Source organism: Anarrhichthys ocellatus, unplaced genomic scaffold (genome assembly GCF_004355925.1).
Source record: "Anarrhichthys ocellatus isolate YVR2014 unplaced genomic scaffold, GSC_Weel_1.0 scaffold32, whole genome shotgun sequence".
In the NCBI taxonomy this organism is placed as follows: Eukaryota; Metazoa; Chordata; class Actinopteri; order Perciformes; family Anarhichadidae; genus Anarrhichthys; species Anarrhichthys ocellatus.
The window spans coordinates 4,236,783-4,260,716 of NW_022280062.1; the positions used below are offsets into that span (position 1 = coordinate 4,236,783).

The 23,934-nt window shown below is 41.6% G+C and overlaps 1 protein-coding gene across 9 annotated transcripts in view; it reads left to right on the forward strand.

Annotated features, from left to right (window-relative positions):
- The window catches only part of LOC116393167 (receptor-type tyrosine-protein phosphatase mu), a 145,857-nt gene that overhangs the window by 44,004 nt on the left and 77,919 nt on the right, over nucleotides 1-23,934 (forward strand). For all 9 annotated transcript variants that reach the window (XM_031865256.1, XM_031865260.1, XM_031865257.1 and 6 more), the window contains exons 3-7: nucleotides 1,227-1,501; nucleotides 5,619-5,697; nucleotides 7,523-7,638; nucleotides 9,131-9,305; nucleotides 15,972-16,265. In XM_031865256.1, the coding sequence (XP_031721116.1) occupies nucleotides 1,227-1,501; nucleotides 5,619-5,697; nucleotides 7,523-7,638; nucleotides 9,131-9,305; nucleotides 15,972-16,265 (939 nt within the window). The remainder of the gene's footprint in view (nucleotides 1-1,226; nucleotides 1,502-5,618; nucleotides 5,698-7,522; nucleotides 7,639-9,130; nucleotides 9,306-15,971; nucleotides 16,266-23,934) is intronic.

A 23,934-nucleotide genomic window follows, 5' to 3' on the forward strand; every position in this document is an offset into this window, starting at 1 on the left:
AAATAGGATGATGACAGATAGAATGTGTTCCGCACATCCTTGAAACTTTGCCAACACAATAATTCTCACTTGTGTTTTATTGGCAAGAGGGGAGAGTATTAGATTAACCTTTAATATTGAACCAAAGCGATAAAATCTAAATGGGGCTTGGTTGGCAAATAGATTTAAACTTATTGATTCCTCATCATTTCCCTTCTCTCTGTCATTGAGGGGGAAAAAACACTTATCTCAAGCACCAAGAATTTTTACGACTTTTTAAAAATCTTTTTATTTTGTTGAATTGTAATGATGAGAGAGTTTCTATCAATCCAATGATAAGAGCATTGTCTCATTAAGGGTCACATGCTACAATTCCCAGCGCTAACAGAAAAGGTCTCTGCATTTACCTGCTTTCTGCATACTCTTATGAGATTAGGCCTTTTACTTCGTTACTGTTAATCCTTGCTAGTAATAATCAGATTTTTGTCCTGGAAATCTTTCTGTTAAGTTAATAACCACCTGCTTTTTAGCATCGACAGATCCAAGCTATAGTTAATATGTTGCCAGGAATACACCAGGAGAGTACCACAATAGTCTTGGGCATCTTTCTTTAGAGATAAAATACAAATTTGTCCTGCGGCCAAAAAACTGTTTGCTCTCTCACTCACCTTAGCAGCAATCTTACTGCACCATAAATAACATCTATATAATACCACAGTAACACAAAATCATATTTTCCCCATTTGTTTAGGGTGATGACATCATAAGATATGACAGCCATTCGAACTTAATTTCCAAAACTCAATCAAAGCTTGAAATTTAAAGAAGTTACATTCAATAGGCCTACAGCCCTATCCACAACGTTAAATACTCTAGCAAAGTTTTGGTGAGCAGGCTTATGGAGACCGGAGATGTCGGCTGTCAGATCGATGGAAAAGAGATGGTAAACTGGTTGAAGGATTTAAAATGTACTCATAACTCATGCTGATTAACGGGGGTCAGCGAACGGTTGTGCTGCTCCACCTTTTAAATGCATCTAGGTCGCAGATCCGAGGGATTATTTTCATAAAATCTTAGTCCAGATAGTAAGTTAGAATGGCCTTGATAGCGCCATGGGAAACGATCGTCGAGCATCCCTCCAATATGCGATCCGATCGGCAATCAGCACAAGCCCTAACCTGACACCATTTGAACTGCTGATTGGCTAAAGTCTGCTCAACTCCTGAATTCTCTTGTCCATGTTGCAGGTTCAGCCTTCATGATGATGAACACGTCCGGACGCTTTGCAGGGCAGAAGGCCTTACTGCTAACGCCACAGTTGAGGGAGAATGACACCCACTGCGTTACCTTCCACTACTATATAGGAGGCAGAGACAACAGCCACCCCGGTCACCTTAATGTCTATATCAAAGAAAACAACAGTCCGATGGGGATGCCTGTTTGGAACGTGTCCGGTCCAGCCACTCGCTCCTGGGGACAGGTAGAACTGGCCATCAGCACCTACTGGCCCAACTTCTACCAGGTGAGGATGTGTTTTCTGAATCCAGCTCTCTTTTGTATAATGTCTCATCACAAAACTAGGTTGCTCGTTGTAAGCATCTTTTATAGTCGGGCCAAAGTCATTAAATCCTGTTCACTGGGTGGAGCAAGACACATTTATTATTTGAGAAGATCCAAACAATCGCACAATAGCCCATTCAAAACACCTAAGATTATTGATTTCTGGGGCCACCTCGGTATCCATGGTAATCCGTTCTCTCTCCCTTCCGTCTGAGACAGTTCTCTTTTTCCAATTCTGAAAACTCATTTTCACTTACCAATGCACATGACTGCTGGCAGGGGCAAGGTGATTTCACACTTGCTTGGCTATTAGTTTTCGAGGGGCTTGTTCCACGAGTCCAGCAAATGTTAATTGATGCAGAGAGACCCCTTAACCCCCCAATGGGAGACGTTCCCTTGGTACATTATTTCATTATGGCCTGGCAGAGCTGGTCCACAGTGGCGCTGAGGGGGGTCCTCCTGCTTGCTCCTCAGAGGCAGCCTGATAACTTAGTTAACAAGGGACACCGCTGAGCTTCTCTCTGCTGAATGCAAGATAGGAGCCTTAATGAGAGGCACATGGACAAAGGAAAGAGAGAAGAGGGGGGAAGGAAAGAGGATGGTGACCCTTGTGTGACATAATGATGATGCAAAGCCAGTCTGGTCACATGCTTTCAGTTTGTGTTTGGATTCATCCCTTGTGCAGTCTAAGCGCGAGCCATCATTGATTCTGTTTAGACAATTAAGAAATAAAATGTGTCGCTCAGCTTTTATTTGTGCAGTTCAGACACTGTGACTTTAGCTGCTGCTTCATTGCAACAAATACATTTTTAACAAAATTGTGTGTTGCTTTTGGACTCTTAAGTGAAGTTTAGTGACACTTCGACATTACATTCGTAGCTTTCCAGCAGGCCCAAAATGACGTGTAATGCTTTCCAGTGTTTTCAGGGAAATTCCCAATTTCTGTTACCTTTCAAACCCCAGCGGAATGTCTGTCTCCGTTTGTAATTGTTCCAAAACCAAACTGACAACGTGGGTAAATGAGAGGATGCTAATGATCTCAGTGCCACTCTCAGTCAAGAAAAGACAAACCAATGCTTGATATTGTCACTAATTAACAACATGTCACTAAGTATAGGTATCTTTAATTGCATAGTAACCTACGCAATCGTCAAAGGGAAGCCACCTGATACTTGGAAATTATTTTTTAATTACCGGTAAGGCTTTTAGTCATCATGAGCCTTCCAGCCTTTGATAATTACTCTTCTGTCAGGTCATCCCTAAAACTTTTAATTGAGATTGTCACGCATTTCCAAAATCGCTGAACATGCGCAAATGCTATAATTTTCAATAAATGTAAAGTGTCTAAATATGTTCCGCACATACTACTCAAAATATGTACTCTGTGGGTAAGATGAACACCCATTATTTATCCTGATGTGAAGCACCAATGAAAGAGAAAAACCCAAATATCCTCATCTGTCTTGATTTCAATACAGTAGAGACTATGACAGAGCTAATCAATCCTGTTGTAATGGAGTACTTAGCCAAGTCCCTTAGGGATAGCCCGTGCGGTGATGTCGACGCTGAATGTTGGGTTCACTCAGTGTCTCTCTGACAAATGAGAATGGTGAACTTTCCTGCGACATCAACAGCTTTCGTCCCATGTGAATATTTTCAGTCTGTAGGTCAGGCCCAATTATGCACTGCACCATCATTGATGTTGGAATCAATTATATCACAGCTATTAGGCAGGCTGACTGATGTCTGTTGCACAAACAAAGGATTTCAATTAGAGAGTGGGGGCTAGTTCATTTGTCTGGTGGCGATATATGGAGTGGTTGGCCTTTTAATTTCCTTTAAATTAGCCTGTAATGAGGCCATAATTGGCACCCAAAGACGTTCACTTTCATATTTCATGAGACAAAAAAAGAAATTTATAATTAGACAGCCTTATCTGAAGGCATCCTGCCTCCCAGATGACAATGGTAACTATCTCCGCCTCCACATTCCCAAGCTACAAAAGGAATCTCAGAGATGATGTGTGTGCAGCCTAGCTACGGCTAGCAGAACACAATTGTCTGTACGATATCTCCAAAACTAAGCAACCCCCTCCAAAATAATCTGGATTGATAAATAGCACTACAGGTAAGAGGGAAAAATCTGTATTTTTGATTATGAGGTGAACTGTCCCTGTCATATATATACCATTCACTGCAAGATATAGGCTTATATTTAGGGAGTAATGGAATGCAAAACATGCGTAGTCTGAGTGTGTGTGGTGTAATGGGTCTCAGTACCACACCCTGGGTTTGGGAAGGGACCAGCATTCTGTTTCCCTTTTTATCACAGTGCAGACCAGCGAGTACATAACTCTGACATTCTGCTGGGACACACCCTCCGTCAGGGCTTAGGACCATTTGTTTTGCAGGCCAACTTGGCTCTTAAAATAGGGTCATGTTAGTCCTATACACTGCAGCTGTACTTGGTTTTGGATTGTTGGTCGTCAGAGATAGCAACAAACATGTCAAACAAGAAACACGAGACACAGAGCAACTGTGGAAGGCAACACTTGTGTTCACACTTAACTCTAGTGGCATCTATCCATACAGATGGTTTTTTTTTTTCTTCAGGTTTTGGGGTATTCGCCTCTGAGATATCTGCCCCAGTCAACAGTTATAAATAAATATAAATAGTTGAGAGTTAGGTCTGTGGATTATCCAGCTGTTCATAACTTTAAACATTCCCTAAAGATTCCTGCATTACAAAATTATAATAGGTTGCATCGTACAAAAGCATTCTTACGTAGAGATTACAACTGTTGTTACTAGATATTTACACCCAGTAACTGCCAAGTGAAATAGTTTCAGTGCTAATTGGACCAACTGACAAATGTTGGCTTGCTAACATATAGCTGACCTGACACTTGATAATAATAATTATGTAAACTTAAATGATTTACAAAACACTATGTTAAAAACTTTAGATGAATTGGCCAAATAATACTGGATAGCTTACCTAAAACTGTTATTTTCCTCTCATTCTACATAAATATGGCTAACCCTGAAACACTCATATTTCTCCAATGTTTGCATGAATAAAACAAAGTCACACTTAGATTAGCCAAGGATTGTCGATAAGTTCAGTCCCTTTATCATCCCAGACGGGAAGCTTGATATGCAGTCAGGTGCACAAGATAAAAAACAAAACAAAAAGCAAAAATCTGTACAAAACAAAAGCTCCAAAAATGTTTCCTGTACATACATCCTGCAATATACATTCATACAATACTACAACACAAACAATGTCTAAAATTATCATTACATGTGCAAATTCATGTTTTTGCACATGGAACAAAGGAGTTTTTACTCTTTCTGCTCTTGAACTGAGGTACTCTGAATCTGCGGCCTGAGGGAATAGATTCAAACTCGGGGATTAGGTTTAGCATTTAGACTCATTTAAATGTTGCATATGGAAGTTGCTGTGTGTCACCGCTTGTGACGCTGCATCACTTCCTGTTTTACACATTGGATTGCTTAGGATTTGACAGCACTGCAGATGTTTCCTAGCAAAAGGTTTACAGATTCTTTACCAGCTAAGACATTTTCTAAGTTTTAATAGCGCATTATGATTTAGAAAATTTATAACTTAAAACTAGGTAGTAGTCTATAACAGCGTTATAGGGAATTTACATGCAAACTTAGAGATTGGGAATATGAATAGGAACTTTTTTTAAATATTTTTGTTTTATGCACATACATTGTTTGACTAATGTACTAACTAAAATGAAATGATTAGATGGCGGTATATCAGCGGTGTCTCATCCACAGTACACTATGTTTGTCACAGACTGTGTACTAATCGTCTCAGGGCTCCAACTTAATTTAACACTTGCATGTCATAACACCTATCAACTGTGACATATTGTGGAAATAATGTCGGTGGCCTGCAGCTGTGTGACCAGCTGCAGCCCAGCCGAGAGCAGATCGCATTAGCTGGAGCTGGACTTCTCTATGCACATGGGCAGCCTCACTCAAGTGCCATTTGAAGACATGTGGCCATTTATCATTGGTGTTATGAGTCTCCTCTCTCCTCCTCAGATTGTGTTTGAAGCCGTAACCTCAGGGCAGCGTGGCTTGCTGGCCATCAAAGACGTCGTGGTCCAGGGCCACCAGTGCAGTAAGTCCTTTTTCCCCTTCACCATAAAAGAACATCATCAAACAGTCACTGTCCTTTCCATGACACCCTCCCAAATACCTGTATCGTTGTTGTATGCAAGGCCCCCCCCCAGTCAAACAAAAGGCCTTCAAAGAGTATGCTACAGTCAATCCAAAGTGTAAATCCCCCTCCCCCTAGCTCCCTGAAGATTTATGAGCATACAGTTGACACGCTGAAGTGTGCTCAGGATTTAATGTTGGTGTGGCTGTGCTAAATCTATCCTTTGAGAGACGGGGAGAAATAGCGCAAAAAAAGGGGCACAAAAAACAAATAGCACAATGCAGTTTGCGACTGCTTGTGTTTGGATTCCACAATTTTCCTCCTCCCTCAAGGATATTCAGTACAGCATCTCATCTCTCAGATGTTCGGAGTTCTGCTTCCCTTGCTGAATATAAGCACTTCAGAGTGCGCTGCAGAGCTAATGAACATGTAATCACTAGCATATTTAGATTTTTCTGCTTCAGCTTTCGGGATAGGCTGCTGCCGTGGGAAAACAAAGATGAGGGCTCTCCAGGATTCGTCATGTCTATGCTTTTGAGTGCTGAGAGTCGTGTTAGTCCATAAGGCACTCCTTTTATACACACTCTACAGTCCAAGTCTAAATCAATACCTCGTGGGTTTTCATCAATTGATTTATACTTTACCCCTCATAGCTGAAGCATCACACTCTGATTGTTAGGTGCTAATGACCTGGTAAGCATTTGAATGCAGCTGAATTCCTACAAATGTTATGTCAATAAGATGGATTTATACAGCGATAGGTGTTGCATATGAATGTATTTGAGTGAATCAATGAGGCCTTGCGACGTGATCAATGTTTAAATGCGCAGAAGTGTGAGTGGATCAATACCCTGCTCAGTGGCAATTAGGTTTCTTTGAGTGATAAGCAAAGTGATCAAAGCAACTCTTCAGTGGAGCACAGCCAATTCATTTTCTACTTATAAGACCATGTGGAATATCTTGCACAAAGGTGTGATTATGCCACAGGGTGGTCTGCCATCATTAACGACATTAGCGATGAGAAAAATAGATTTGTCTTTTTTGGCACTGGAGGGATTGACAGGACAAAGTTATAAAGAAGGTGTAGCGCAGTTCAAAGACAAGGTTGTAAAATATTAAGTAGAAGTGAAAGTCTTGATGATGAAAGTGATAGAATTAGCTTTTGCCAAGTCTTTAGAGATTTGGTTATGTTTCGAATCAAGGTCGCTCCACTGAATTGCCCTATTTTTTCTCAGCAGAATAGCGGTACCAATCAAAAATGTTCTACATAAGTTACTTTCCGTGGACTATCCCAGTCTTTGTGCGTCGTGGTAATGAGCACAGTTGGAGAAGAGAATAATGCTTTTGGAAAAAAATCCCCTTAATCAATGAAAAGATGCAGTTAGGAAACAGCAGATACTGGGTGCAGGATCGGCCTCTGGTGTCTCATTTCAAGGATATAGGTGGAACGTTCCTCACAAAGCGATGCCGGCCTCCGGCGCTGAGGGGTGTCGGATAGTGTAATAAAGAGCACTATCCATTCAAGCCTATTTCTCTCAGTTCTTCAATTTTGCATGCAAACCTTGGCATGAGCGTTTCAAAGTGGGTAACTGTGAAATATGTGGACACAGGATCGTAGATCTTAATGCAGCCGTTGAGCTGCTACTCCAGCACCCGGGTCTGGTGATTATTTCTCATTAAGTACAAATCCATTTTAGTGAAGTTGTACACTGCACCTTAGCATGTGCTCTCATGTAACTTTTCTGCAGCTGTCTCATAGATATTTGCATTTTTTTTCTTTTCATAGTGAACACACCTCACTTCCTGACTATAAAGGGAGTGGAGGTCAACGCTGGACAGACTGCATCTTTTCACTGCACCGTCAATGGACGCAAAAGGGACAATTTCCGCCTCTGGCTTCAGGTGAGATCCATTTTTTATCCGTTTACTTGCACTCTAGATCAAGGACTAGATCAGTGTACGGGATCGGTGTTAGAAGTGGGCCCTCTGGAAATGAATGTGTCTTACTGAACAGACCCTACTGTCTGAATATGTAATCTTCTGTTCTGATCAGCAGTACTACTGTTATCTAAGGCTGCAGGCTTTTTAAATGTGGGAATTAGAAATGTAGCATTTGGCATTTAATGAGTCATGATGATAGAGAAGATCAACATCTGGCTTATCCAAGTAAAACTAGGCCAGAGGTTAACGACTGTCTACCATTTTGTGTGATCTGGATACCACTGTTGGCAACTAAAAAAAGTAAAATACACAATAAAGAAAACATTACAGAACAACCCATAATGCTGTAGACACTAATACAATTGTGCTTCTTTAATGACTCGCATTATTTGGATCAAAATGGCTCCGTCAAGGGAGAGTGTGGTTAAAAAAAAGAGGAGAGGAGGCAAGAGTGCTTTGTTATTTTAAACATGTTTAACCCCAAATTACATGGGGCCAAATGTGAACTGTTCCACCACAGCCATTTTCCTGATTAGCGAGCAGATGTCCACTTTAATTGACAGTTAACCTCAAACCGTTTTGGAGTTCAACCACAGCTTTAAATGAGAAATGATATGATGAAACGACTAAGTGAAGAAGAGATATTATGGGGGCGTTAGATCATGTAAATGTGTGTCGTAGCACCCTGTTATGTTCCATGCTTACACGAAGTAACTTCCTAATTTTAAAACACGTCAAATTCAATTTTTAAAGATGGTTTCAGGAAATACAAGCAGTTTTTCTACCTTGTGTTTGAGATCTCACCTGCTCACCAGTTTCCCAGAGTCCTCTGTGTCTGGGATGCAGGGGATTACAGGTGTTTCAGATCGCTGCAGTATGGTCTTAACCTATATACATGTCGGCTCTGTGGATACTGTGTACTATATCCGGCACAGCTGAGCTGCACAGCAGTCTTGAAGTGACCTTGTTCTGAGCAGCGAAGGTAGTGCATCTGGCAGACATAACCCTGCCGGCTCTGCTGCTAAGCACACTGTCACACATGTGATCACTGGGAGCATGACGCTGGGTAAAGGTCCTCTGCCAGGTACTCCATCATTTTAACAAACACGTCCTCATTAGCACAGGAGCTGGAAAACAAACATTAAGTGAAGTCCCCCGATGACAGTAATGAAGAAATATTTCTAATGAACAAATGTCCCCCATCTGCCTGCTGTGAGGGGTGACAGCTGGGGAGGGCCCACTGCGTGTTTGTGTGTGTGTGTGCGCATTCCTGTGTGATAAATGTATTCCTACCATCAGACACCAATGGGAATGATAGGACACAAACAAAAGCACAGCAAAAACAGGCAACAAGCACACTCGACCAGAGTTTCTGAAACACACAAGGTCAGGTCACTTTGCTTATTAAACCATTTTGTAGGCTTACTTGTTTGTTTGTCATGGTTCCAAACAGGGCATCGGTGGACGGGAGGCCCCGATGAAAGCCACTAAACCTTGGAACAACCGGCGCTTCATAGGCACTTTCGATGTAGAGAACACAACCAAGGGCGACTCGGGCCGCTACCGCTGCATCGTCCACTCAGACAAAGGGGTTGGAGTGTCCAATTATGGGGAACTAACCATAAAACGTGAGTATCGGTCCCAAAGCAGAGAGAAAAACACAAACGCCGTCTGTCTGCACTAACACACACATGACCTCTGTGCAAACAGCAAAGTCAACAGGAGATAAACAGGAAACCCTGTTGTTGTTGTTGATGTTTGTAGAAACAAATAAATGTCCTCGAAGGCGATACTAAAAATACTAGCTTTTTATGTTGATTTGTCATTCAGAGAACTTTGATACTTCCCCTGAAAAGGCTGTCCTTGACTGAGCACAATTCCACCTAAAAGATCACAAAGGGTTTACAGTAACCGCACTGATATTTCACTCCTGCAGTCATTTGATATGAATTTATGGAGTCGTCTGAAACTAAATCCTGCAAGGCCTCACTTTCCTGCAGCCCTATAGCCCGGTAATGGCCTTCTATATTTCTTCACCTCAATTTTCTCCCTGTGCTCTCAATTGAATTTACTGCCCTGATTTTTTTTTTCTTTCTTTCTTTTTTTGTCTCCAAGCTTTATGTGATTGATAGGTTTAATCCTGGCTGTCCAGATCGAGGTCTGTCAATCATGCGAGAATGGCCGGGCCCAGACACAGCAGAGTGAAGAGGGAGATAAAGTCTCTCTGCCCGAGTGTATCAGTGGGTTTCAGTGGTGTACTCAAAGAAAATTTACTGACACACTGGAGGCACTCAAAACCAGACTCGTGCATAAATTCAGCAACACAATCACTCGCACAACTTCGCACTTACACACACTCGCTAGATGGCAATATTTTTGCTGATCGCTGCCTTCAGTGTGTTACTAGATATATTTCTACTGAAGACAAACCAGTTAAGTGTAAAGTGCCATTGTCATAAATATTTAAAAATAATTTTCTAGATTTAAACAGTTATCGAATCTTTTAATGCATCCTGTTTTAAATTCTGCAGAGATTTTCACACCTCGGTGACTCCGACATAAGCCAACTCGTCGCAGGAAGAAAAGAGGCATTTTCACAGTTATAAGTGTCACACATAAAAAAAGGCTGATATCTCCTCTTATCGTACCAGTCGTAAAACAAGTGCTTAACCCTCCTAGCAATGTGTCTGAGTCGTAAATCCTCCTCAAATGTGTATTCACCGCTTCTGTGACTCGTTTTTTTTGGAGGAGTGACCACGGAGCGATTCTGTGGATTATGAGCCTGCTACAGTCACACACACCAGCTCGCTCTCCCTCCTCCACTCATTACCATACACTGCCTTTTTTGTTTTTTTCTTCAACATGAGGAGAGTGAATGCTTGATTATCCCAGATAATCACTTCTGCCTTTCATGCCAGCATTCAGTCAGATGTATGTGCCTATGTGGAAAGCGTACTGCATGCCTTTCCTGAGCGCCATACCAATTGGGCCAGCCCTTTTCCGTGCCCCCCTCCCCCCCCCACCCCCTTGTGATGGGCTCTCCTGTAGTGCAGCCAGGGGTTCTGAAAGGGGGATAATTACTCCCTGTCCAAGTGCTGGCTCCTTTCTCGGCCTGGTTAGAATCACCTGGAGCCCGCAAAGAGCCCGCTATGGTCCATACATAGTATTCTGGGCCACGCTACCGACTCAATGCTGCCGAGGCGCGGCCGTGTCAGCACTAATGAGAAAAGCCACCAAAAATCGAAGGCCAACTAGGCAAGCTCGTCATTTTCCCGTGGCCACCTCTTTTCTCCTATCAGGAGCGGATCAATTCCTTACCCTTAGCAGCGCAATTAGGAGAGCGCACAACGTAATGAGGACCTCTTGCATCTTAGCGAGAGAGGCTCAGTGGATGTAACGCGGAAATGAAATAAGGATTTATGAAGAGTCCAACAACAGAGCAGAGTAGCAGGTCTTATTATTGCTCTCTGTGTGGTGAATGGCAACTGGGTGGCAAGATTTGTGTGTGTGTGTGTGTGTGTCTGGAATTGTACAAGCATGTATCATTAATGAATGTCTTGTATTTGTCAATGGGGAGGAAATGAAATGACATTTTTGAGAACTGGATAAAGCTACAGTTAACTTTTTGTCATATTTGCTCAAACTGTCACTATATCCTGACAGTAGTACTTGAGACAGATAATCTGTGACAAATGTGCTTCTTCTGACTCCTTTTAGTGCTCCCAATTGTAGTTGCAATATTTTCCATCGCCATTGCCTATTTCTCACCTCAAATGTTTTCAGAAAATTATTATTTTTAGCTGTAAAATTAGATTTTCTGCTTGGTTTTGGCTTGACAAACTTTCTCATTTTACAGCTAAACAATACACTGAAATATGTTTCTGAAAACATTTAAGGTGACAAATAGGCCATGCAGTTACAGGTTCCTTGATTAATATTTGATCAGCGCTGTCTAGTTTGACATTTGATCGGAGTTCATGAGCTTCACAAGCAGTGATTGGCAGCTGCGTGAAAGACTCAGCGGCCCTGATTGGTTGTTTTCCTTCAGGCTTGGTGGAATCTTGCAATTGCCTTTAGTAGCACTAAAATAAGGCAGTGTAGATTATCTGTCTCATGTACTAGTGTCGGCATATAGTGACAGTTTGAGCAAATATGACAGTTGTTTTTTATTAAAACTACCAACTTTAGTTTTAATAATTTTAAGTAATATATGAAGCAAAAAAGGTCAAAAATAACTTGTTCCAGCTTGTCAAATGTGGGGATTTCTGTTTTCCTTTGTGTCATATTATTGTAAATATAAAAAATATTTGGGTTTTAGTCTGTTGGTTTAAAAAAACAAACATCGTCAAGCCACCACCACTGATTTCTGGGAAATATGATGAGATATGATGAGAGCAATAAATTTAGTTTAAAGAAATAAACGGTTTCAGCCCTAGTATGACGGTTAGCATGTCTATTGGCTTTGGGTCCATGTGCATTGCCAATGCGACAGTTTTTCATTACATGTGCATGAGCGTGCATTTGTGTTCTGGCAGGCAGGCAGGTGCTGCGGTAGAGGAGGACGCAGCTGTCGCCGGGCCGCTTGCCTGTCTCGTCAACATCATGACAACAGCTGCTCGCTGACCCTTGCGTATGGCCGCCACTGTCATCTGCACGCCGTTACCCATCTCCAGCCAGCACGGTGCTCGGTTCGGAGCCCTTTCCAGAGCCCCACTGCTGCGAAGCTTAAACAGTGGGAATTGAGTTTGTTAATATCCTAAAGTGTTCCAGCACTTGAGTGTATTTCACACCGGTAATCCGTTATTTTCAGTGCGTCTGTGGTGGCTGTTGAACAGAGGATTACCGCACCTACAGGAATTATTTCATCACCGTAAGCTGCTGTGAAGCAGTAACTTTCCAAAGTTAAATGAAATGCGTATTGCTTTAATACATCATGATGCTTAGTGGTATTGTTATATAAATTGTCTCAAGTGAAGTGCAAAATAGGATTGAATGACAGCAGCGGCATCTATGCATTGCAGTGCATAAAAATCATGTTCCCTATAGAAAAGGAGGATTAATTGAATGATTGAAGGGCTCTTGCTTGCTGCCTCGGACATTTTTATCCCACAGTCTTGACACTGGTGTCACAGGTAATCCTAGAAGACAATACAGACAAAACCAGATAGTCATACGATACAGTATTATAACTTTGGTGGATGTTAGTTGGTCGAATTTTGTGTTAAGTTGCTGAGTGTCTCACCCTGTGAATCAGTGATGTCTGAGTCAGCAGCCTGAAACTTTGTCATGTTTTGGATCACAAGGTGTCACAGAGTGAGTGTGTTGGCAAATGTGTCGATATAATCTGGTAACAACCTACATGACACTTGCCTCCTTTTGATGTAGGACTGCTTTTATTAAAAAGGACTGTGATATTTCTCAGTTGTACTTAAAGTAAGTTCTTTTATAAAGTTCTTACTTTTAATTTAGTTCTTTAATGAGTAAATATGATTGTTAAGCGATAGAATACATTACATCTGGTCTTATAATCTGCATTAAAAACCTGAGGTTTCTGTCCTCTGAAACCAACATTCATTAATTAAATGAATCTGAGCGAATTGCCACTTAACTAAGTTAAACCCCTTTTTAAGACATAACGGACCATAAAAGACCATCAAAACAAGCCAATGGCTGAAGCCAGATTTCGGATCACCTCATTGTGTTTGTCTGGCACCAACACCCAGACTGGCGCTCTGCGTGTAAGTCCGGGAGAAGACCTGCCGGATAAGCTGGTTCACTTTAGGTGATGTTTGACAGCAACATTGTTCGGAGCTTGGATTAGTGGGAGTTTAGGGACCTGCGACTTAGGTCACCGTAGGGTAACCATCTGCTGAGGGAGAGCCTCCAATTCTCTGAAGGACACCTCAGCCCTAATGTGCTCGGAGACTCGTCCCTCCCCATGACAACTGCATGAGAAGCAGCCAGACGACTAATGCCGTTATTCTGGTACATGTGTGTGCGCTCATTAGAGCTACTCACCGTGGCCTCTGGGACTATTGTAGTACGTGACAAGGGTAGATTCCTAAGTAATGCCTTGGCTGTGAGTCACAGCTCTTTGTTGACTTGCTGGTTTGTGGTTGCACCAGGAAGACATTGTGAGATGGTTAAGCCTGTCCCTTTTTAAAATAGAACGTGGAACAAGCATTTTGTAAAATGTGACTTTAAAAAAATAAAGGTATAAAACTATTCTTCTAGATGTTAGAAGTTTTTAATTACACCTCGCCTCAAAATGTTTCGGGGGCATCCCCTTACCTGGTTATACAATAATGCAATTCTGCAAGTTTGAAAAAAAAATATTGGTGACGTAACAGAGAAAAGGTAATCTTTAAGTTGTCATTGAACACCACATTTGTCTGAAAGATATAAACTCATATTGAAGAACTTTAAATTACATTTCTGACGCATTGAAGGTTCAAATGGACCAGAAATGTCTCCGTTTCCAATATTTATTCTGAACGTTAACGTCATAAAATATTTGTACTATCGAGTCTGTGGAGATGTTTCTTTTTTTTTATTGATCAAAGACTACAGTTTCCTGTTATTTAAAAATAACATGATTTGTTGTAATTGTGTACCTTTAATGATTTTGTGAAGGTCTCTATCTTTTGAAAGGACATTTGTAGAGTAAGTCTGGTTGACACAAAGGCAGCAACACACAGATGACAAAACACTTTGAAACTGTTTGAAATGTAGTGCAATCATTAGTCTGTTTGGGACAACAGTGTCTAAATCTCAGAATTACACTCTTTGTCTACTCTTGCCTGGCGCTTTTGAACATCAATACCAAAATGTCAGCACATTTACAAAAAGTACTGTACTTAATTCCACTCAACTGTGATTTAGAGGGAAACATTGTTCTTTTTAGTGCGCTACATTTATTTGACAGCTGTAGCTACTAGTTACTTTACAAATCAAGGTTTTTTAATGTGATTATCTTATAAAATATGATTTGCTATTGATTAAAATACTCAAGATAATTATGTTACAAGCTACAACATGAAAATGCTGCTTTCATGTCAATGCTGCACCCTCTGAACCCCAAGCAGTTCTCCTGTCCTCTCCTCAATGCACCGAGTTCAGCAGCCTGCAGTTCTGTCAAAGTTTTACGGAATTGTAGTCATGTGACTGTTGGTCTCAGCTGAGTCAATAATACTTCAAACGGGTAATTTGCGGCAAGATTTTAATTGAGACATGTAGAATAAAATGTTGATGAGAAGATCCCAATTTTAAGTTAGTTACGGTTTCTTTTTCTGAAGGAAGCGTCTGTCAGAAAGTAGTTTGTTTTTTTGGCCCCCATGGCATCACGTGACGGACCTGGAAGTAGTAATTCCACGGTTTCGCCACTATGTCAAATTTGCCTTCTTCCTGAGGGCTTGTTTAGGTTTTGGAGGTCTAGCAAACGTGACGAATGCATCTCCTTCCTCATAAAACATTTGCTCAGCATTTTTTACATCCATATTTACCAAATTGCAGTCTTCTTCTTCTAACCGTTCAGTGAGACAGTGTCAGGAATTTGTACCGCGTCACTCGCATGTGAGTCCTCGTGCACGAGATAAACAAAACTGGAACCCACTAATCAAAAAAACAGATGCATAGCAGTACTACAGGTCTAAAACTGAAAGCAATTTTAACTGCACTTCAGATCAGTTCAAGACATTTTTGCCCAGAATGGCTTGCTCCTCAATTTGTAAGACGTTCTAAAATATTAAGATGGTTCTCACAATATCTGCACATGACAACTAAAGTCATTTGTAGGAGACTGAATTGTGTTTTTTAGTTGAATTAGTTGAATTCCTTTTAATCAGAGAAATGACAACTACAATTGTTCTCAATTAACAGAGGGTTTTCCATAAGAGTGCTCTGATTTAAATCAATGCATTGTTCAATAGGATCAACATTGGCTAAGGTTTGGATGCTTCAGTCAATGTTCTACTGATGATGAGATTCCCCACCAAGCTAGAACTATTGATTGTCACGTGGCTCTTCTTGAGTACCTTGATAATTGGGAAACATCAAAAAGTTCTTCATGTGCTTCACAAGGACTTTGATGCTGTTGATTGTTTGAAAGAAAAGATTGATTTTGAGCATGTTGTTTGCTTGTTACAAGCATTTCTCCACAGTTTTCTTGTGGGAATGCCGGTGCTTTTTACACAATTTAAAAACACAATTGTTTTTTGTATTTTCAAGGCTTTCCAGCATTTCACCATTATGTATTTTCTATTAACATCAATCAAAACATTGTTTTGTTTCCACAGAGCCTCCAGTGCCTATTGCACCACCCCAGCTGACTGCTGTTGGTGCCACTTACCTTTGGATTCAGCTGAACGCCAACTCCATCAACGGGGACGGCCCGATCATCGACAGGGAAGTGGAATACCGCACTGTGTCCGGCACGATGTACGACCTGCAGCCTGTAGACAAGACCACACACAAGATCGGCCACCTGGATCCAGACACAGAGTACGAGATCAGCGTTCTGCTGACTAGACCTCTGGAGGGAGGCACCGGAGCCCCCGGGCCCCCACTGAGGGCCAGGACCAGATGTGCAGGTGAGGCCAAACATACCATTACTTACAGAGCACCACTGGGATTTTAGCGAAATATAAACATTATGTTCTATCACAATGTCACAAAAGGCTTAAAGCACAGTTGTGCCCAATGCCCAACGCAGACGTGCCATTTATAACGTAGCATCGTCCAGCTCTGACCAGGGTCCGACAACTATCTGTTTCTGCTTCATTGACTCTCATGCAATCGTTTCAAATTTCCTTCATTTTCAGGCTGGTTTTGTGGATCTGGAGCTAGTCAACGTTTAAATGTTGAGTAATAGTGATACTTGTTACCCGGAGAGATTGGAAGGCGATATATACGTTTCTACGTAAAAACCTGTGGAGCTAACATTAGCAGAATACGTTAGCACATTATTAACTTGCATTAGCACGTCTCTGCTGCTCCATGGTAGCTCTGACAGCTTGACGGAGTAGCAGAGGGGGGCGGGGCTTAGCAGAGGGTCAATTCATACATCATGTTGTAGATGGAGATGTGTATGTTGTGTAACATAAATACAGTACTGTTTCTAAATCATCTTAAGTATCAAACAGACAGATTTTCCTTTAGCTTTTAAAGTGAACTAGATAGAAACCTCCTCGTAATTCATCTGTTTATTTTCAAATGTGAAATGTGCTGCAAGGGGCATTTGTGTCCTTTTAAGTTGAACCTACAATTCCTGACGTATTGAAATTCCAAGGTTTAGTCCGGCTTTATTTATTCTTTTACAGAGGTGCATGCAGGGATTGTGTAGAGAGTTTTTATTGGAAACAAATCAAATGAAGGGCACCTCAACAATTCAAAGATTTCAAGGTAAAACCATGTGGCTAAGGTTGCTATGTTAACATGTGCTGTACCATGGCACACAGCGTGGAGGTAATATTCCACTAATATTCCTCTTCACATGCAGCCGTGCATACTCTGATTAATGTTAAACACCCAGTGAGCAAAAACCTGTTGGTATCAAGTCTTTAATAATGTTTAAAAGTAGATACCTTTCTTCTAAAGACCAGATATGTGGGCTCCTAAAACAGGAAGAATATCGGTGTATCCCTCATGTCTTGATTGGATTATGCAACATAAGGCCTAATTTAAGATATCCAAACAGAATATGCTGTTTTTATTACCTTTATCAAATTCTTAACATTGTCGGAATAATAGCGTGCTTGCAAACGTTGCCGTTGACATCCTACAGTCTCAGCTGTATGTTTGAGCGAGATGAACTTCAAAAACCTAAACTGAGAACACCACAGGTAACAAGTATTTAGGTAACGAATGTAGTATCACTGCCAACTCATGACTGATTTGTAGGAACTGCCTCTTGTAGCAAAAATAGGAGCTGGTTTTGTGTTATTGGTGCATAGAAGTCTATATTTTATTTCTCACTTGGTATAAATTTCTCTGACGTTTTTATTGTAGACAATCCAGTCAGATTACTCCTCTAGCAGACCTTGCAACAAAACACGGGGCTTGTAGCCCTCTCTCAGCTCTAGCTTAAACATGAATGACTCGTTAATTACACATCAAATGTGATGCCCAGGGAAGAGCAGTATTTGTAGCTTTTGATATATAACAAAATGATTTGTGAAACCGAACAACACAAGGTTCACTGTCACTGTTGGCTGTATGCACAGTTCCACACAAAGACTCTCTGTGACAGAAAACAAAAAGTGAAGACAATAGACAGATACTGGGTATTGTAACAATTCTGCAAAAAAGAGTGGTCAAAGCCGTTCATTCATCCTGCAGCTTTTAATTAATAATTTATTATTATTGCCTTAGGTTTGTTGTATTTGAGTTTGAACCATCTCCATCCAAACAAAACATTTAAAAAAGATTCCTATTTTTACAAATCAGCCCCAGCATACGATAAATAATCATCATGGCTCCATTGTTGGTAAAGCTCCATTGTGTTTCCTCTAAAGCCTCACTGCATTTTGAAGCAAATAACTGCAGCTCGCAATTGCCCAACATATATCATTGCCATTTTACTTTGGTAATTATTTTTCTGTTGTAGACAAAGCCCTCTTTGTTTTCAGTTTCCACCTATAGATCTTCTCTAAGATTTTTATCATATGGACAAAAATTGTCTTTTTTTCTAAGTAATGTATTCTACCTGAGCTCCTGGATCAATTATAAATGCGCACACTTTTTAAGCATTACATGCAACAGAAATACTGATAACGCCAATGAACCAGTGAATAATAACAAGTTTAGATCAACTCTTTTAACTTCCCTTGCTATCGTGAACAGCTGTGTGTCACAATAAATGACATGATTTATGGCTGGCTCCAGACACAGAGCTGAAAACTGCCCTGCCACATGGTTAACTTCATAACTGCTTGTTTATTCAGTGTGATTCTCACGCTGAAGTCCTTGCACGCTTCTTAATTCATCAGCAACACAGATTGATATCATGTGTGAGGTAGAGTGGCACCAGAAATGTGGGTCATTATGTTGCTGCTATACTGTGGGCATTCAAACTCAAACATGTACATCAAGGCTTTGGGAAAGCCTGATGATATTGTGCAAATTGCCCTTCTCACAACATTAACCAGCTACTGTAAATTCCCATGCTGTACTAGGATGCCAACTCAGGGTAACAAAACCAACCTAGCCTCAGCATTTTCTCAGGCTAATGCTGTTTGGTGTCCAGAGAAATGCTGATGAAAATGAGATTTTTCTCCCCTCCCTGCCCAGGGTGTAACCCCCTCTCCCCGCTGTGAAGGTCACGGGCATATTCATTTTTAGTCTGCCTGATAGGGATGAATGGCCCTACCTGTGCAGCCTTCTGAGCCAGGCCCGGCTTCTGCAGGGGGTCCTGCCCCCTTTGCCACCCTGCCGGTCACAGTCGGGGAGATTGATGGCTCCGCTTCCTGAAGTGTGTTTGAGGAAGCAGCTCTTGATCTTGTCCGGCACTCTGCTGGTCTTTCCCCACTGACAGGCCGGGCCTCAGCAGAGCTCCTAATTGAACGGTTAAGACTCACAGGGCTGTGTGATACATCACTGTTGATGCAGGCGGGCCCAGAGACTTGCTCCCCTCTCCCTGCACTGCTGTCTGGAGGCGCTAATGAAAATCTGCGGCCACTTTAGAGCGCGCTCCCTCACATAATTATTCATAGCCATGCCTTGGTCACTTCGCAAACTGAGCAATGTTTCTGATGACAAAGGATGTTTTAATTCAATCTTCTGTACAATAGGGAATGTATAATGCATGACGCCACCATTTCGATTCAGAAGCAGGAGGAAGAAAGGGGGCTGCTTTGAAAGGTTTCTGATGAAGCACTTCCATTGCTTTCCTAGCGAACATCAAAAGAAAGTCCTATCCAAGGCTCTGTGATTGCTCAAGGGGGTTATTTGTGGTTTTGCGGAGTGAGTCAAACAACATTTTGCTTTTGCTTATCCTTGTGCCTTTCGTCCATTGATGTTGAATTTCACAGCTTGTTAACATTTGTTATTTGCCTCATTCCCGAGCAGCCAAAATGACTCGGCGAACATTGTTTAAGCTAAAAGAGAAAAAGCATTTGGTAACTGCGCTCCTCCATGTGAAATTTGTACCTGTTTGAAGTTGTTTACCACTTCAGAGGTCTCCACGCTTGGTAAGTGCTACTTGAAGGAAGACACTGTTTTATCAGGTGGTGCCCTGGGATCACAGCAGGGGTGCCCTCCATTTCAGCAACACTATTGAGAAACCATCTCACACTGAGAAACCATTTCCAGGCCTCACTAGGAAGGCAGATAAGCAAGACTTAAACAACTCCTCCTCTGCAGTCTGAGTTGTACTTCAGGATCTGTGTGGAAAAGTGTTCACATCGCAATAGGTCCCTAACACGTTTTGAACGTGGATTCACGCCACTTTTTTTAAGCTCGCATTTGGGACATTTTCTTTCTCCAAATTTGTGTGTTCAACCCACATATGCAGAAGACAGTTACTTTTGCTGCTTTTGACAATGTCTAAATAAATCGACTCAATTATTTGTCGCCATTTGAAGTTGATTGAGCCGGAGTATCTTTCTAATGCAGCGAAGATAATTTCACACCATTTTCCATGGAAGGAGAACAGTCTGTCCTGTGTGCCTCATCTCCACCCACTGGCCTTTGCTGTCCCCCTGGCTCTCTCGCGCTTTAAAAAATGGCAGTACATGATGTCCATGCTGGATCCAAACACCTGCTCAGACTCCAGCCTCTGCCAAGTCCACATCTCCGTCTATAAGTTCTCTCCATCTGCGCTCCGGTACCACGTGGGAGCAGTCTCATCTGTTTGTTTTTACTTTGCCATTCTGTTGCACGGAGGGCTATTAAACACAGGGGGATGAGCGTTAATCAGGGATCAGCTCTTGCTTTAGCACTCGTTTATAACAATGGAGAGTAGGGAGGACCTGCGCAATTATGTTCACCCACACCAAGGTTGGTTATTTGCATTTGGCCTCCTGGTTAATTTGTGAAAGACCGGGTCTGCTGTGATGCGAATGAGAATGACGCCAGTGTCTGGCAACATGAAACTGGTTGTGGTAGTAGCATCACTTTATTTGCCAAGTACAATAACTTGTCTCGGTGACATTGGTGCCGGGACAAACTTAACGGACAAGTGCGAATGTTTTCCAGCTCGCTCTTTCCCATTATGAAAAATCCTGCAAACATTTAGATGTATTCAGAAAATCATGTTAATTTTCACCATTAATATAAAATGTTAGACTGTAATCTAAGTCTATTGAGGTTTTCCAAGATGATGTGTGTCTTAACAAAGTTAGTGTGTTTGGCTTTACCAAGCAAAGCAATTATTAAACTTCATGAAAGGTCAAGAATATCTCGTTAAATACACCTGTGCATTCAGAAAGCTCTCATTGCGTATGCAGTAAGAGTCGATTTCATTTCATTTACGGTGGATAAAAGGAGCTGTATGTTTGTATGTGCATTAGAGGCTTCATTAAAAATGTTCAAGCAGAGAGCTCCCAGTTGAAGTAGAAAGAATTCTCTACAACGCTAACATGACTAGCTCTCCAAGAACTCTTCATAGTCTTTGCTGGCACGCCACTTGACGCCATTTTTACCATCCTACTCGGTTAAATTGTGTCCTGTAATAAGGTTTCCTGAGAAAGAGCATTTGGTTACTAATCGTAACTAGTTTTTATGGAATTAATTCAATGTTTTATACACAGGACTTAGAGCATTAATATAGCAACAAACAACTATTTGCAAAGTAAATATACAGATTAGTAATGGCTACCTGAGCGGAGAATGAAGTAGCTCTTCCTCTCTGTGCTTTTTTTATGGGCAGGCCTTTTGAGCAGGCATTTTAGTGCATGCGAGTCTCTCTCTGGCTAGCTAATGGCCACCGCTCTGCACTGCGCTCATACAGCGGTTACAGCTGATAACGCGATCCCGACCCATGGCGTCCTTCCGGAAGTATAGCGGCCCCGTCCGCTTCCCCCTCAGGTAGGATGTGTCCGTTTTGAAAGCCATGTGAAGACACTAGATATGCTCTGAATACCGTTTATAGCACCTGTAAAATAAGGTACTTGATAGGGAAATGATGTTCTTCATGTAGACATACAAACCAGATCGATCAATTGTTGACAGTTTTATTATGTAGGGGAATGTTAGAGAGAATAGCTTAGGAAGTGTAATATTCACCATAGCTAGAATGATCCTTTAAATCATTTTTCTGAACATTGTGTCACTTAGTATAACGCATACCTTTATTGGTTCAACTAGATAAGGTGTGAGCTGTACAATCTTGGTGCAGTGTACCGCGAGGAAGTTATTCTACATAGAATGAAACACATTAACTGAATTATGAAAGCGGCCCTGTGCCGACCGACCGGTATTATCCATAGAAATCCTGTCTGAAGAATACCATCAAAATAGTTTGTGAATCACACACTCTGTTGTATAAGCATGGTGGGCATGATGGAATCGGTCTATCTAACGTATGAATAATAGTAGGTTAAAGTCATTCCTTTTTTTCAGCCATTTTTTCAGTATAAAAGGCTTTTTTCTTTTTCCTAACGTATTTTTAAGTTGTCAAGAAACCAAGCTCTAATGGGCTCTGGCAAATTCACTGGTCACATTTCACCTGTTTTGAACTGGACAATGTGAAAGCAAGGGTGTGACAGACCTTTCCTTCAGGAAGAATTGATTGTTCTTATCGTTGTGTGTGTGTATATATACAGTGGGTACGGAAAGTATTCAGACCCCTTTAAATTTTTCACTCTTTGTTTCATTGCAGCCATTTGCTAAAATCAAAAAAGTTAATTTTATTTCTCATTAATGTACACTCAGCACCCCATCTTGACAGAAAAAAACAGAAATGTAGAAATGTTTTCAAATTTATTAAAAAAGAAAAACTGAAATATCACATGGTCATAAGTATTCAGACCCTTTGCTGTGACACTCATATTTAACTCACATGCTGTCCATTTCTTCTGATCCTCCTTGAGATGGTTCTACTCCTTCATTGGAGTCCAGCTGTGTTTCATTAAACTGATTGGACTTGATTAGGAAAGGCACACACCTGTCTATATAAGACCTTACAGCTCACAGTGCATGTCAGAGCAAATGAGAATCATGAGGTCGAAGGAACTGCCCAAGGAGCTCAGAGACAGAATTGTGGCAAGGCACAGATCTGGCCAAGGTTACAAAAGAATTTCTGCAGCACTCAAGGTTCCTAAGAGCACAGTGGCCTCCATAATCCTTAAATGGAAGAAGTTTGGGACGACCAGAACTCTTCCTAGACCTGGCCGTCCAGCCAAACTGAGCAATCGTGGAAGAAGAGCCTTGGTGAGAGAGGGAAAGAAGAACCCAAAGATCACTGTGGCTGAGCTCCAGAGATGCAGTAGGGAGATGGGAGAAAGTTCCACAAAGTCAACTATCACTGCAGCCCTCCACCAGTCGGGGCTTTACGGCAGAGTGGCCCGACGGAAGCCTCTCCTCAGTGCAAGACATATGAAAGCCCGCATAGAGTTTGCCAAAAAACACATGAAGGACTCCCAGACTATGAGAAATAAGATTCTCTGGTCTGATGAGACCGAGATTGAACTTTTTGGCGTTAATTCTAAGCGGTATGTGTGGAGAAAACCAGGCACTGCTCATCACCTGCCCAATACAATCCCAACAGTGAAACATGGTGGTGGCAGCATCATGCTATGGGGGTGTTTTTCAGCTGCAGGGACAGGACGACTGGTTGCAATTGAAGGAAAGATGAATGCGGCCAAGTACAGAGATATCCTGGAAGAAAACCTCTTCCAGAGTGCTCTGGACCTCAGACTGGGCCGAAGGTTCACCTTCCAACAAGACAATGACCCTAAGCACACAGCTAAAATAACAAAGGAGTGGCTTCGGAACAACTCTGTGACCATTCTTGACTGGCCCAGCCAGAGCCCTGACCTAAACCCAATTGAGCATCTCTGGAGAGACCTGAAAATGGCTGTCCACCAACGTTCACCATCCAACCTGACGGAACTGGAGAGGATCTGCAAGGAAGAATGGCAGAGGATCCCCAAATCCAGGTGTGAAAAACTTGTTGCATCATTCCCAAGAAGACTCATGGCTGTACTAGCTCAAAAGGGTGCTTCTACTCAATACTGAGCAAAGGGTCTGAATACTTGTGACCATGTGATATTTCAGTTTTTCTTTTTTAATAAATTTACAAACATTTCTACATTTGTTTTT